The sequence below is a fragment of the Colossoma macropomum genome, unplaced genomic scaffold (genome assembly GCF_904425465.1).
Source record: "Colossoma macropomum unplaced genomic scaffold, Colossoma_macropomum, whole genome shotgun sequence".
Lineage (NCBI taxonomy): Eukaryota > Metazoa > Chordata > Actinopteri > Characiformes > Serrasalmidae > Colossoma > Colossoma macropomum.
The window spans coordinates 19,679,377-19,691,935 of NW_023494810.1; the positions used below are offsets into that span (position 1 = coordinate 19,679,377).

General features: G+C 39.3%; 1 protein-coding gene across 1 annotated transcript; it reads right to left on the bottom strand.

Moving 5' to 3' along the window:
- Positions 1-171: 171 nt before the first annotated feature.
- Positions 172-3,741, bottom strand: rabif (RAB interacting factor). The gene is made up of 3 exons (XM_036559716.1): positions 3,572-3,741; positions 3,229-3,392; positions 172-1,214 (listed from the first exon to the last, which is right to left on the bottom strand). The coding sequence occupies exons 2-3, from the start codon at positions 3,379-3,381 to the stop codon at positions 966-968; spliced, it is 402 nt and encodes a 133-aa protein (XP_036415609.1). The 5' UTR covers positions 3,382-3,392; positions 3,572-3,741; the 3' UTR covers positions 172-965.
- Positions 3,742-12,559: the final 8,818 nt, after the last annotated feature.

Below are 12,559 nucleotides of genomic sequence, written 5' to 3' on the forward strand. Positions count from 1 at the left end.
GTTGTTTTATGTTTTTTTTTTTTGTTGTTTGTTTAATTGGCCAATTTGTTTTGCATTATAACACTTACAGTATTAGTCTGCAGCCAAACTTTGTGTTAAAAAAAAACATTTGCAAAAAACTGTGATTCTGCTGTACACATTCTTTCATATACAAAGTCTCCAACCCAGTTATGATTCGTGTTCAGTTTATTCATCCACGCTCAAAACTGCAAAACTTTTAAAGAAGATTCCAATACTTAACAAGTACTTTTTCCTTTCTTCTGCCTTCATAAACAGGAGTCGTTCGATATGATTTTTAAAAACTTACATCAAGATCCATATTGAGGATTAGAGAGGCTTTCTGCTGAATAAGTCTCCTCTACTACATAGAGACTATGGTGTTATTTATCATGATTTGTCTGATGGTGTCAGAGTTCAGAATGCTGTCTCATATCACACAGTGAATTCTATTTTATAGTATGTTATACTATAAAATACTATGTTATAGTATATTATAGTATGTATAGTAAAGTATGTGAAAAGATGAGTATAGCAAACACACCATTCTTTATGCAGGAGTCCATCAAGATCTTAAAAGAAAAATACATTTAGCAATGTTTACCAGTTTTGCAGTAGAGGTTATTATTGCAGCAAGGAGGCCTTACGTTTGGGAATGTTAAAAAGCATTTTACCGAACTCCTTCACATCATTGTTCAAATAATTAGTTATTAATGGAAATGATTTGTAATTAACAACAGAGTAACACAGTCAAGAGTGTTTAATATAAAAATTCATTACCACAAAGAAAAAAATGACAAAATGCACCTAAAAAAAAAAATTAACCAAAAAGACTTGTCCAGTATGAAACAGTAGTCCCAGCAGGCTGCTAATTAAAAATGGTTATTTGAATCTATGGCCTAAAAGGTGTTCTCATGAAAGCATTTAGGGTATGTAGCACACATACACCAACATCAAGATCAAACACTCTACTCATGGTTAACTCTGTCCAGTGCTACATAGAAACTCTTCTTGTCATCGAGATTGTGCCATCCAATGGGTCCAATTTCACAGTCGGCACAGATAAGATACTTCACCTTGCCCACATCTTTGGTGAAGCCCACGTTCTCAAAGGTGTACATATCATCTACGAGCCAGTGAGCTGTTAATGTATCCCCATCTAAAGTTCCATCAGACTGGTTAATGGTGTTCTTCTTTCGCATCGAAGGCAGAAACAGCTGGTCAGTAGGAATGGACATAGCACAGAAACACGAGTGAGATCGAGTAAATTAGCAGGAGCTCATAAGGCAACTAAAAGTTATAGCTTGTAACAGTTGAAAAGAATGGTCCCTCCCCTAAATAAATAAATAAATAAATACCCCAAATGTAGTCATTTGGCTAGGACATGTTTGGCATCCACAGTTTGTATCTTTAGCTTTGTGGGGAACTACATAGTAGAGGTGTACCCTTGAATTTACAAAATTCATTATTCAGTTTGATGTGATACAGTGGTGTCTCAATTCAATGATTTTTCCTGATACAGCAAAGTATTTGAAAATGTTATGTTAAGTATATGCACTATATAGCCAAAAGGATGTGGACACCCCTCCTAATTATTGAGTTCAAGTGTTTCAGCCACATCCTGGCTAAAATTAAGCACAGAGCCTCGCAATCTCGATAAACGAACATTGGCAGTAGAGGTAGAATGGGTCGTACTGAAGAGCTCAGGGGAAGGGTGGATTCTGGAGCAGTGGAAACATGTTCTCTGGAGTAATGAATCTGATGGACAAAACTGAATTTGGCAGATGCCAGGATAATGCCCCCATATCAGAATGCACAGTGCCAAGTTTAGTGTAGGAGGGACAATGGTCTGGGGCTGTTTTTTAGGGTTTGGGCCTAGCCCTTTGGTTCCAGTGAAGGGTAATGTTAATGCCACAGCATGCAAAGACATTTTAGACAATCATATGCTTGGTGGAAGTTTGGGGAAGGCCGTTTCAGGTTCCAGCATGACTGTGCCCCTGCACACAAAGTGAACTCTATAAAGACATGGTTTGATGAGTTCAGCCTCACTGTACACCTGTGGGATGAATTGGAACATTGATTGTGAACCAGGCCTTCTCCTCCAACATCAGTGTCTGACCTCACGAAATCTCTTTTGACTGTGATTGGGCACAAGTTCCCACAAATACACTCCAAAATGTTGTATAAAGCCTTCCCAAAATAGTGGAGGCTGTTATAGCCTGTAGGGGGTGGGGTTTGGAATGGGTTGTCCTATAAGCTTGTATGTATGTGATGTATAGACGCCCACATATTTTTGGCCATATAGTGTATGCTGACATTTAAATTTTCAGTTTATTAGAGCATTCAACATTTTAAAAGTATAATATTTGAGACTTTAGACTTGCCTGATCTGTTGAGACTGGATTCTAAGCAGCACTGAAATACTAAACAAAGGCTAAATTAAATACTAAACAAACGTGCTAATGAGCTAATATGTTATCCCAGAGCTGACGCACTAGTCACAATAGAACTATTTATATTGTTACATACCACTTAAGAGATTAATATATCATAAAATATTTTGTGGCATACACTTCCATTACTTTTTAACTACATTTTCCTTTCTAAATGTTTGCATAATTCAATTGTTAAGATGTAAACAGTCACCCAGAGAAGTCTAATGTGAAACGCTCAATTCCAGATGCTCACATCATGATACTACATAAAATGGTTATGAATACACACCCTGATGCCTAAGATAATGTTTTATTAAAGTTCTAAGGTAAGGTTTTTGCCTGAGATCATGAATGTGTGCTTCTTTAAAATACATTTTTAAAAATATATTCTTGGCATATAGGTATGTGCAGAAATTTTACTTCTTCAGGCCTACCACTATTGAATCATTATCAACTTTACATATAAAAACTCATAAAGACCCATGTAGGTACACTGGCCAGTTTGAAAAGTAAATAAAATAGCTATATTTTCGTTGTAGACGTCACAATCCCTGGTTCCTATAATCACTGTAAAGAAACAACTCACATCTAACCACTTTAAATGACTGAAAAATCAGTGGAATTTCCCTTTAAAACATTAAAAAAACGACTTGGCTGATAGATTCATTATACAAATGTTAAATTATAATTCTCCTTTAAGAGAAATTCATCTGTGATGTCGCCAGATCACATTATTCTGAGACTACTGTACGCATTTATCATGTATACATTAAATGCTAATTAGGCAGAACCTTACCTCCTTTTCAGCAAATACAGCCATGCCTGGGCAGAGCACCTTGGATCCACAACGCTGGCACACCACTGACTTGATATTTTTCCCATCTTCTGAAACAAGACTGGATGGGTCTACATACCCCTCACTGCGAGAGCACTGATTACTGCTGTCCATGGTGTAAAAAGCTACAAGAGAAACAGTTTACCACTATGAAAACATAAACTTACAGCCCGACGAGGCAATCATTTTCAGTAAAATGATCACATAAAAGCAGCAATGTTTAAACAGCTTGCTAGCTAACTTAATAGCTGCTAAAGCTAGCCAGGTATCGTTAGATAACTATGTAGACAGTAAAAATACTCGCCTCTCTCACACCATAAGGCAATATGTAATTTTTTTTTATCTCAGATATCCTCTGTTAGGTACCGTACACAAATCTGAAATGTGTTAAAATCTTAAAACCACCGGCTCATTCTTATTTGCTGGAACAACTGTTCAGTAACCGCCACTGCACGTAAATAATGCGGACCGACTGGAAACAAAATCCAAATATAGCGTTCCACCTTATACTCTACCAGCAAAAAGCCAGCAAAATCTGTACGGTAACATTTATAAATGATTTTGCATGTATTTCTATTGACCCTATTATTTACTACATTAGAGCGGACCCATACCTTGTTCCAATCAATTACAAATTTTAAAGCTCACTGAAATAGTAGTGCAAGTATACATCTTGGGATATACGTCTCTAACAAATCTATTATTAACCTTCACTTGTAATTACGTGAATATTTTGCACTCTTGCTGCTTGGTTGTTGTGCTATCCTACATGTTTTATTAGTGAAAACACAAAGCTGTAAAGTGTGATTATCTACCTGAATGATTTTGCTTTAAGTTATGGCCGCAAAGCTGGACAAAATATAGGCTCAATCTCAAATGGCCTCCTTGCCCCATTGTAATGTGCACTACATAAGTCATTACAGTCTCTACACACAAACAGTGTATTATACGTCTAAAAATGTTTATTTTTTTTTTATAAATTTATTTTCAGTCTTAGCTACAACATCTTATCTAACATTTAATGCATTATTTGGGTGTAGAAGCCATACTTCTATGACTAATGCTGCCATTTGAGATTCAGCCACAGACATGCCCTCATGCAAAACCACAATGACAGTAACACTGAGCAGGTTTTTGTCTGTACCACTCTCCGTGTACCCTAACCTGAATGTTTTTACCAATAGAAATAAACTTAATACTAGTGATATTACACTAGTAAAGAGAATGAGGCTGATTATATATAAGGTAAACATGAATAATTTCCAGAACAGATCAGGCAGCACTGTAAAATGTAATAATAATCTTTATTTAATCTTTATTTGTATAGCATATTGTATGCCCATGGCAGCTCAAAGTGCTTTACTGACAGGTAATAAAGCTCGACAGTAATAGAAGAAATGATGAGCATTAACTTAAATCATATACGACAATGACAAAGTTTAAATCATAAAGATTAATAACAAGAGACATAACATTTTATTTAAACACTAAGTTAAAGATATATGCTTTGAGTGTTTTGCTTGAATGTTTTTTAAAGTGTGCACTGAGCTTGACTGTGTAATAAAAGGTGGAATTAAGTTCCACAGTTTAGAAGCATAATAAGTGAAAGGGACCTCTCCACATTTTCTGTATTTCATGGAAGGTATTTGCCGAAGGCCAGGATCTGCATATCACATGCTGGAACATAAACAGACAGATATTCTGTGATGTAAGTGGGTGCCAGGTCATTTAAAGCCTTAAAAACTAGTAGCAGAACTTTAAAATCTATCCTCAAAGATACAGGTAGCCAGTGCAGGTCTTTCAAAATGGCAGTGATATGAGTTCTCTTTTTTGTTTTTGTTAGGATCCGTGCTGCCACATTTTGTACGAGTTGTAGAGGATGGATTGTTTTTCAGGAGCCCGGTAAGAAGAGGATAACAATAATCAACTCTGTTGTAACAAACTCATTAAAAGTGTCTCTGCATCGCTCTGAGGACGAACTTTAGCAATATTTCTCAAATGACAAAAAGTTACTTCAGTAACTATGTTGTCATGTGAGATAAAACCGAGCAAAGAGTTTAAGATTACATCCAGGTTTCGTACTTCAGGTTTCGTATCTAAAGCTAAAAAGCTGAGCTTCTTTTGGAGAATTTTTTTCTGAATTTTAGTGCCAAGGATCAGTATTTTAGTTGTTTGTAATTTAGTTGTAGAAAAGTTTGACATCCACTGAGAAATATCTGACATACAGCTGGTAAGCCTGTCAACTGAGACTTAATATTCAGAAGTAATGGAAATTTGTATTGTGTGTCATCAGCAAACCTATGAAAATTGATATTATGTTCCCTAATGACATCACCTAGAGGTAACATGTTCAAAGAGAAAAGCAAAGGCCCTAAAACTGGACCATGTTCTGTACAGTACTGGACCTTGTGGGAAAAAACAAATATATATATATATATATATATATAGAGAGAGAGAGAGAGAGAGAGAGAGAGAGAGAAAGAGAGAGAGAGATGAATGATTTCCCATTGAAACCAAGAACTGCCTATTCATTATATATAATGTAAATCTTTCTACAACTGTGCCTGAGAGGCCTACTCAGTATTCAAGGTGGCTAATTACAACAGAATAGAAGGATTCTGTGCATCAGCTCTAATTCTGAGGTCTTTGACAACATGCACCAATGCTGTCTCAGTACTATGGTTAGAACAAAAACCTGATTGAAACTTCTCATATAACTTGTGTGATATGAAATACGCATTTAATTGCTTGAAAATAACATTTTTAAGACTATACTATATAGGTTTGAAATTGGTCTAAAATTATTTAGACCAATGATAACTATTTAGAGCTGGTAGACCAGCTTTGTTTAGCTGCTCAGAGCTGGATGACCAGCTTGGCCAGCTAATTAGAGCTGGCAGACCAGTTTGACTAAACTGTCACAGCTGGTAGGCCAGCTTGGCCTTTGGTGAAAGCCTTCGGTTTGTCTAAGCTGATGGGAATGACAGAGTTGGCTAAGGGACTCCATCAAAATAGTTGTTCTGCTTTTCTTATGTGTATTTATATTTACTTTAAATACACCAACCAGCCTCATCATTATGTCCATCTCCTTGTATCTACTCTATTTGTCAATTTTATCAGCTCCTTTAGTTTTTTAACACCTGTAGTTTTTAAACACCTCAGTGTCACTGCTGGACTGAGAATAGTCCACCAAACAAAAACATCCAGTCAACAGTGTCTTGTGGGCAGCGTCCTGTGACCCCTAATGAAGGACTAGAGGATGACCATCACAAACTGTGCAGCAGCAGATGGGCTATCGTCTCTGATTTTACATCTGCAAGGCGGACCAACAAGGCAGGAGTGTCTAATAGAGTGGACAGTGATTGAACACAGTGTTTAAAACTCCAGCAGCACTGCTGTGTCTGATCCACTTGTACCAGTGCAACACACACTAACACAGCACCACCCTGTCAGTGCTGAGAATGATCCACCACCCAAATATTACCTCCTCTGCAGGGGGGAGGGGGGAGGGGGTCATTGAAGAACAGGGTAACAAAGTATGCAGAGAAACAGATGGACTACAGTCTAAATAAAGTGCACTTTTACAATATGTTGAGCTGATAAAATGGACAAAGTGTAGATACAAGGATGGGCACTTGAAGTGGTCAGATGGTGTATATGATAAATTTGTATTGATATATCTGCATTACAGTAAGTAAATTACTGATATCTTTATATTGGACACTTAACTACAAAATACATAAATTAATAAATGTATTTGGTTAAAAAGTATAGCATAAATGCAGCAGACAACTCTAAAAGATATGTATAAACACATATGTTATTATCTTATGAATAACTAATAAGGAACAAATGAGGTTTTCTGGTATTATTATTTTTAAATAAAAAATATAATTATTATTTTAATGAATAAGAAAGGAAAGAAATGAATGACATAAAAGAGAAAAGACATGCTCACAGATCCTGGTTGATTATGCAGTGTAATCTGATTTTTTAAATATGTAAATTATTTATAATATTTTATGCACAGCCTAATATAAAATGTTCAATTCAGTATATAAATGTAAATGGCTGTAAGTTATTATAACTGAAAATAGGAAGTGTACAAGGTGATTTTGTACCACTGAAAGCTGTGTGTTATGGCACTTCTGATTTGGCCCAACAAATCACGTGTGACGTATGATCAGATTCACAGTGATTCATACAGGCGTGTGTCTGGGCCTCGTTCTGAAGACAGACCTGCCGCATCTTCTAAACTGTTTTTCACTTAAAGCGCCATAACTGACATTATGCTTGCGACGGGTTTCACCCATTTCTGGTGAGTAATGCTTGTGTTTTTGTGTATATTTCTGCTTATTTTTCCGTTCATTAAGCAACATCCACTTCCTAAGAACGAGCTGATGTTTCTAGAAAATACTGGCTACCGCTAGTTTTGTTTTTAGGACGTAGTTATCTGTCGTTTCGTTTCTCTGGTAATTTAACGCTAGCTAGCTAACCTAACAGGTTAAAGTAGCTGTAAAGTTAGCTAGCTAGCTAACTTGGTTTGGTAAAATATGGCCAGCATTGCCTCAGCTAATTATAACCTGCTATAACTTAAAGTAAGCACAAGCTTAACTAATTACTTGTAAAGTTAACATTGCCCTATATTTCTTACCTTTATGTTTTATTAAAGTTTATTTAGTTTATTGCACATTGCCATCACAGTATCAGTCATTCTGCTGTTAAGATAACTAGCTAGTTTGGTAGGCTTAGGTAGCTAGTTAATCTGCTTGTTCATTGTTAGCTGTAACTTATTCTGCACACACAGCGAGCTTTTTCAGAAGTAGAGACGTTCTCATGTGCCACCCTAAAGCAAAACTCATGCGCAATGTGGCCATGCGTGTCAGAGTCACAGATTCAGATTCAGGACCACCTGGACCACTAGTTCTCTTGCATTTACATAATGTCTGACTCGGGTGTATGATAAAGTTTTAATATCAGTATTTTTCTAAACATGCAGTATTGCAAATGCTGTTAGAGGGGTATGTTAGAAGTTATTGCCAGCTAGTCCAATTCACCTATTTTTGTTCATATATAAAACTTGTAGAAAGAGAGGAGAGAATTTGCCAAGGGGTCCTGTCCAGTTACTGAAAAGTTTGTTTACTTCAATTTTCAGGTAAGTGTGACTGAATTTATAAAGCTGTTTGTTACAGCTTGAAATGTTCTGTTAAGCACTATGTATGGATCAGCTCGGCTGAATGCTACTACCACTAATTAGTTATCCTATCACTGTTAGCTATGCAATGTACAGTTGTCTATTTTTGAAAAAGTATATCCTTCAAGCGTTTACTCACAGATTAACACACATCATATTTTTGTCAGTGGTATATTTGCTTGACAGTTTGCAGTAATCGTATGGATAGTTTGCCTTATATGCAAATACCCAGATCAGTGTAAAACAAAGCATGATAGTGCACTTTATTTTAACATTATAAGCTGCTTAGGGCAGCTCTGGACAGCGCGGGATAGCATGGCTCAATACTGGGGCTGGCTCAAGCAGCATTTTACATGCTTTTAATACTTTTAATATCAATGTACAACCCCATTTCCAAAAAAGTTGGGATGCTGTGTAAAATGTAAATAAAAATGATTGGGTATAAAAGAGCATCCCAGAGAGGCCGAGTCTTTCAGACGTAAAGATGGGGAGGAGTTCACCACTCTGTGAAAGACTGCACAATCAAATAGTGCAACAATTCAAGAATAATGTTTCTCAGCATAAGATATCAAAGAACTTTTGCTTTTCATCATCTGCAGTACATAACATCAAAAGATTCAGAGAATCCAGAGAAATCTCTGTATGCAAGGGAAAAGGCAAAAAAACAGTATTTGCTGGCTGTGATCTTTGGGCCCTTAGACAGCACTCCATTAAAAACGACATGATTCTCTAGTGGAAATCACTGCATGGGCTCAGGAAAACTTCAGAAAACCACTGTCTGTGAACACATTTCATCACTGCATCCACAATTGCAAGTTTAAAACTCAAACGCAAAAAAGAAAGCATATATCAAGTCAAGTCAAGAGGCTTTTATTGTCATTCCAAGTAAACAAAGCGTGTATGTGTGTGTAAGAGCGTAGAGTATGTGTGTGAGGGGGTATTCAGTTCAGTCCTTGTGAGTTTAAAAACCTGTTTGCTTGCGGAACAAAGCTGTTGAAGAGTCTGGCGGTGATGGCACGGATGCTCCGGTACTTTCTACAAGATGGCAGCAGTGAAAAAAGGCTGTGTGAGGGATGGATGGGGTCGTCCACAATGCTGGTGTGTGGTGTAGATGTCCATGATGGAGGGGAGAGAGACCCCGATGATCTTCTCCGCTGTCCTCACTGCTCACTGTAGGGTCTTGCGGTCAGAGGCGGTGCAATTCCCAAACCAGGCGATGATGCAGCTTCTCAAGATGCTCTCCACAGTCCCCCTGTAGAACATGGTGAGGATGGGAGGGGGGAGATGAGCTTTCTTCAGTCTCCACAGGAAGTAGAGGCGCTGCTGGGCTCGCTTGGCTATGGAGTTGGTGTTGAGGGATCAGGTGAGGTTCTCTATGATGTGGACACCGAGGAAGTTGGTGCTCCTGACGATTTCCACAGCAGAGCCAGTGATGTTCAGTGGGCGGTGTTCACATCACACTCTTCAGAAGTCAACAACCATCTCCTTAGTTTTGTCCACAGTCAGAGACAGGTTGTTGGTTCTGCACCAGTCTGTTAGCCGCTGCATCTCCTCTCTGTATGCTGACTCATCATTCTTGCTGATCAGACCCACCACAGTCGAACTTGATGTGGTTTGAGCTATACTTTGTAATACAGTCATGAGTCAGCAGAGTGAACAGCAGATTCTCACTAATTACCGATCCTGGCTAATTGAGGTCTCTCAGTCAGGAAATCCAGGACCCAGTTACAGAGGGAGGTGTTCAGGCCCAGCAGGCTCAGTTTTCCAATCAACTTCTTCGGCACAGGGATGATGGTGGTGGACTTGAAGCATGTTGGAAAGACTGCAGTGCTCAGAGAGATGTTGAATATGTCTGTGAGAACATCAGCCAGCTGTTCAGTGCATTTTCTGAGCACTCTGCCCGGTATGCTGTCAGATCCTGGGGCTTTTCGTGGGTTGACTCTGTGTAGAGTTCTCTGCACATCAGCAGTGGACAGACACAGTACCTGTTCATTTGAAGGAGGTGTGGTTTTCCTCGCTGCCGTGCCGTTCTGTGCTTCAAACCGAGCATAGAAGTTATTAAGCGCATCTGGAAGGGAGGCACCACTGTCACAAGCAGGTGAAGGTGTCTCATAGTTGGTAATGGCCTGGATGCCCTGCCACATGCGCCTTGTATCAGCAGTGTCTTGAAAATATTCATGGATTTTCTTTGCGTAGGCGCACTTTGACTCTCTGATGGCCCGGGAAAGCTTGGCTCTTGCTATTCTGAGGCTTGCCTTATCCCCTTACTTGAAAGCCTTGTCGCGGGTTCTCAGCAGCATGCGCACCTCTGCAGTCATCTATGGCTTCTGGTTGGGGTGTGTTGTGATGAATTTGGAGACAGTAACATCATCTATGCACTTGCTGATGTAGCCAGTCACTGATTCTGTATACTCCTCCAGTTTGATGGAGTCACCGAAAAAGTTGCTGCTTCTCTGAACATCTCCCAATCAGTGTGCTCAAAACAGTCCTGAAGAGCAGAGATAGCTCCTGCTGGCCAGGTTCTCACTTGCTTCTGGTCCAGTTTGGCACGTCTGATGAGCGGTCTGTATGCTGGAGTGAGCATCACAGAGATGTGGTCTGAGTAGCCATAGTGGGGGCGGGGTTCGGCCCTGTATGTGCCGGGGATGTTTGTGTAAACAAGATCCAGCACGTTAACCCCCCAGGTTGCAAAGTTCACATGCTGGTGAAATTTAGGGAGCACTGACTTCAGATTAGCACGGTTGAAATCTCTAGCATCAATAAACAGTCCGTTTGGGTGTGAGATTTTTGAGATCGCTGATAGCGCTGTACAGCTCATTCAGTGCAGCATTAGCAAATGGCCTGCTTGCAGTCCAGATCTGTCACCCACTGAAAACATTTGGCACATGATGAAATGAAAAATAAGACAAAGAAGACCCCGAACTGTAGAGTGGCTGAAATCCTATATCAAACAAGAATGAGAAAACATTTCATTTTCAAAACTACAGCGTTTGGTCTCCTCAGTTCCCAAATGCTTATAGAAAGTTGTTAAAAGAAGCCATAGTGTCATAGCGCCCAAGGGGAGGTGCTAGGAAAGCCAGGACACTAGGGCTACGTTTACACAGCAGGTAAAAGTGGCCCAAATCCGTGTGACACAGATGAGTCATCTGTGTGGCAGTGTGAACAGCAAAAAATGCATTGAATCTGACAATTTCAATTCCGATTTGAGACGCTTTCATATGTGGTACAGAAATCCGATACGTATCCGATCTGCGGCAATGCAACTCTGTCTGAACAGCCAAATCGGAATTCATGCGACTTTTACGTCAGTCCAACTCGACATTCGTCATAATTTCGCGCTGCTGGTTTCTGCACCAAAAAACTAGAAGAGACTCATCAAACCGCTCCGTGTTCGAAGAGGTTTCAAACGAAACGGCCGAAAGCGGCCGGATGAGACCGATGCTGCAGCGTCAGAGAACAATTTAAAGAATCCGAGGACACGAACCAAAGAAGCAGCCGTGGCCGAATAACGTGCCCTTTTTACGTAGAACTCGTACACATTCTGGGTGACGAGTCCAGCTGTCAACCACTGGAACTTTATACTCGCTCCTGTGATGCTGGCGAAGACGAAACTGAAAGCTCCGGGAGCGACAGGCGTTCACTGGCCGTCATGACTGTTTACCTCTGGACGAGCTGCCGTGTGAAGCACTGTTCTTTTGCGCATGCGGGTCGGTTTAGGAGCTGATCTGTTCAGACTGAAGTCGCGTACAGGTCACATTTAAAAGATAATGTGAACAGCCAAACAAAAAATCGGATTTGGTGAGAAAATCAGATTTGGGCCACTTTTACCTGCTGTGTAAACGTATTCTAGGAGTTACAGTTTAATAGCCACGCCTTTTATTAGTTCTCTGAAACCACCAAATAAGTGCACTATTTATAAGTGACGAAAGTAAAATGCAAAAAAGCAAACAAAAACTGAAATATGTTTACAAAATAAACGAGGCTCAATGCAGCCTTTATATAAGTTATTTATCCCCACAACTTAGGGCTTGACAACAATAACTTATGGCTTTAGTCCATAGATTCTGTCCTCTCACAGCGGATGCTGTTTGTCTGCAG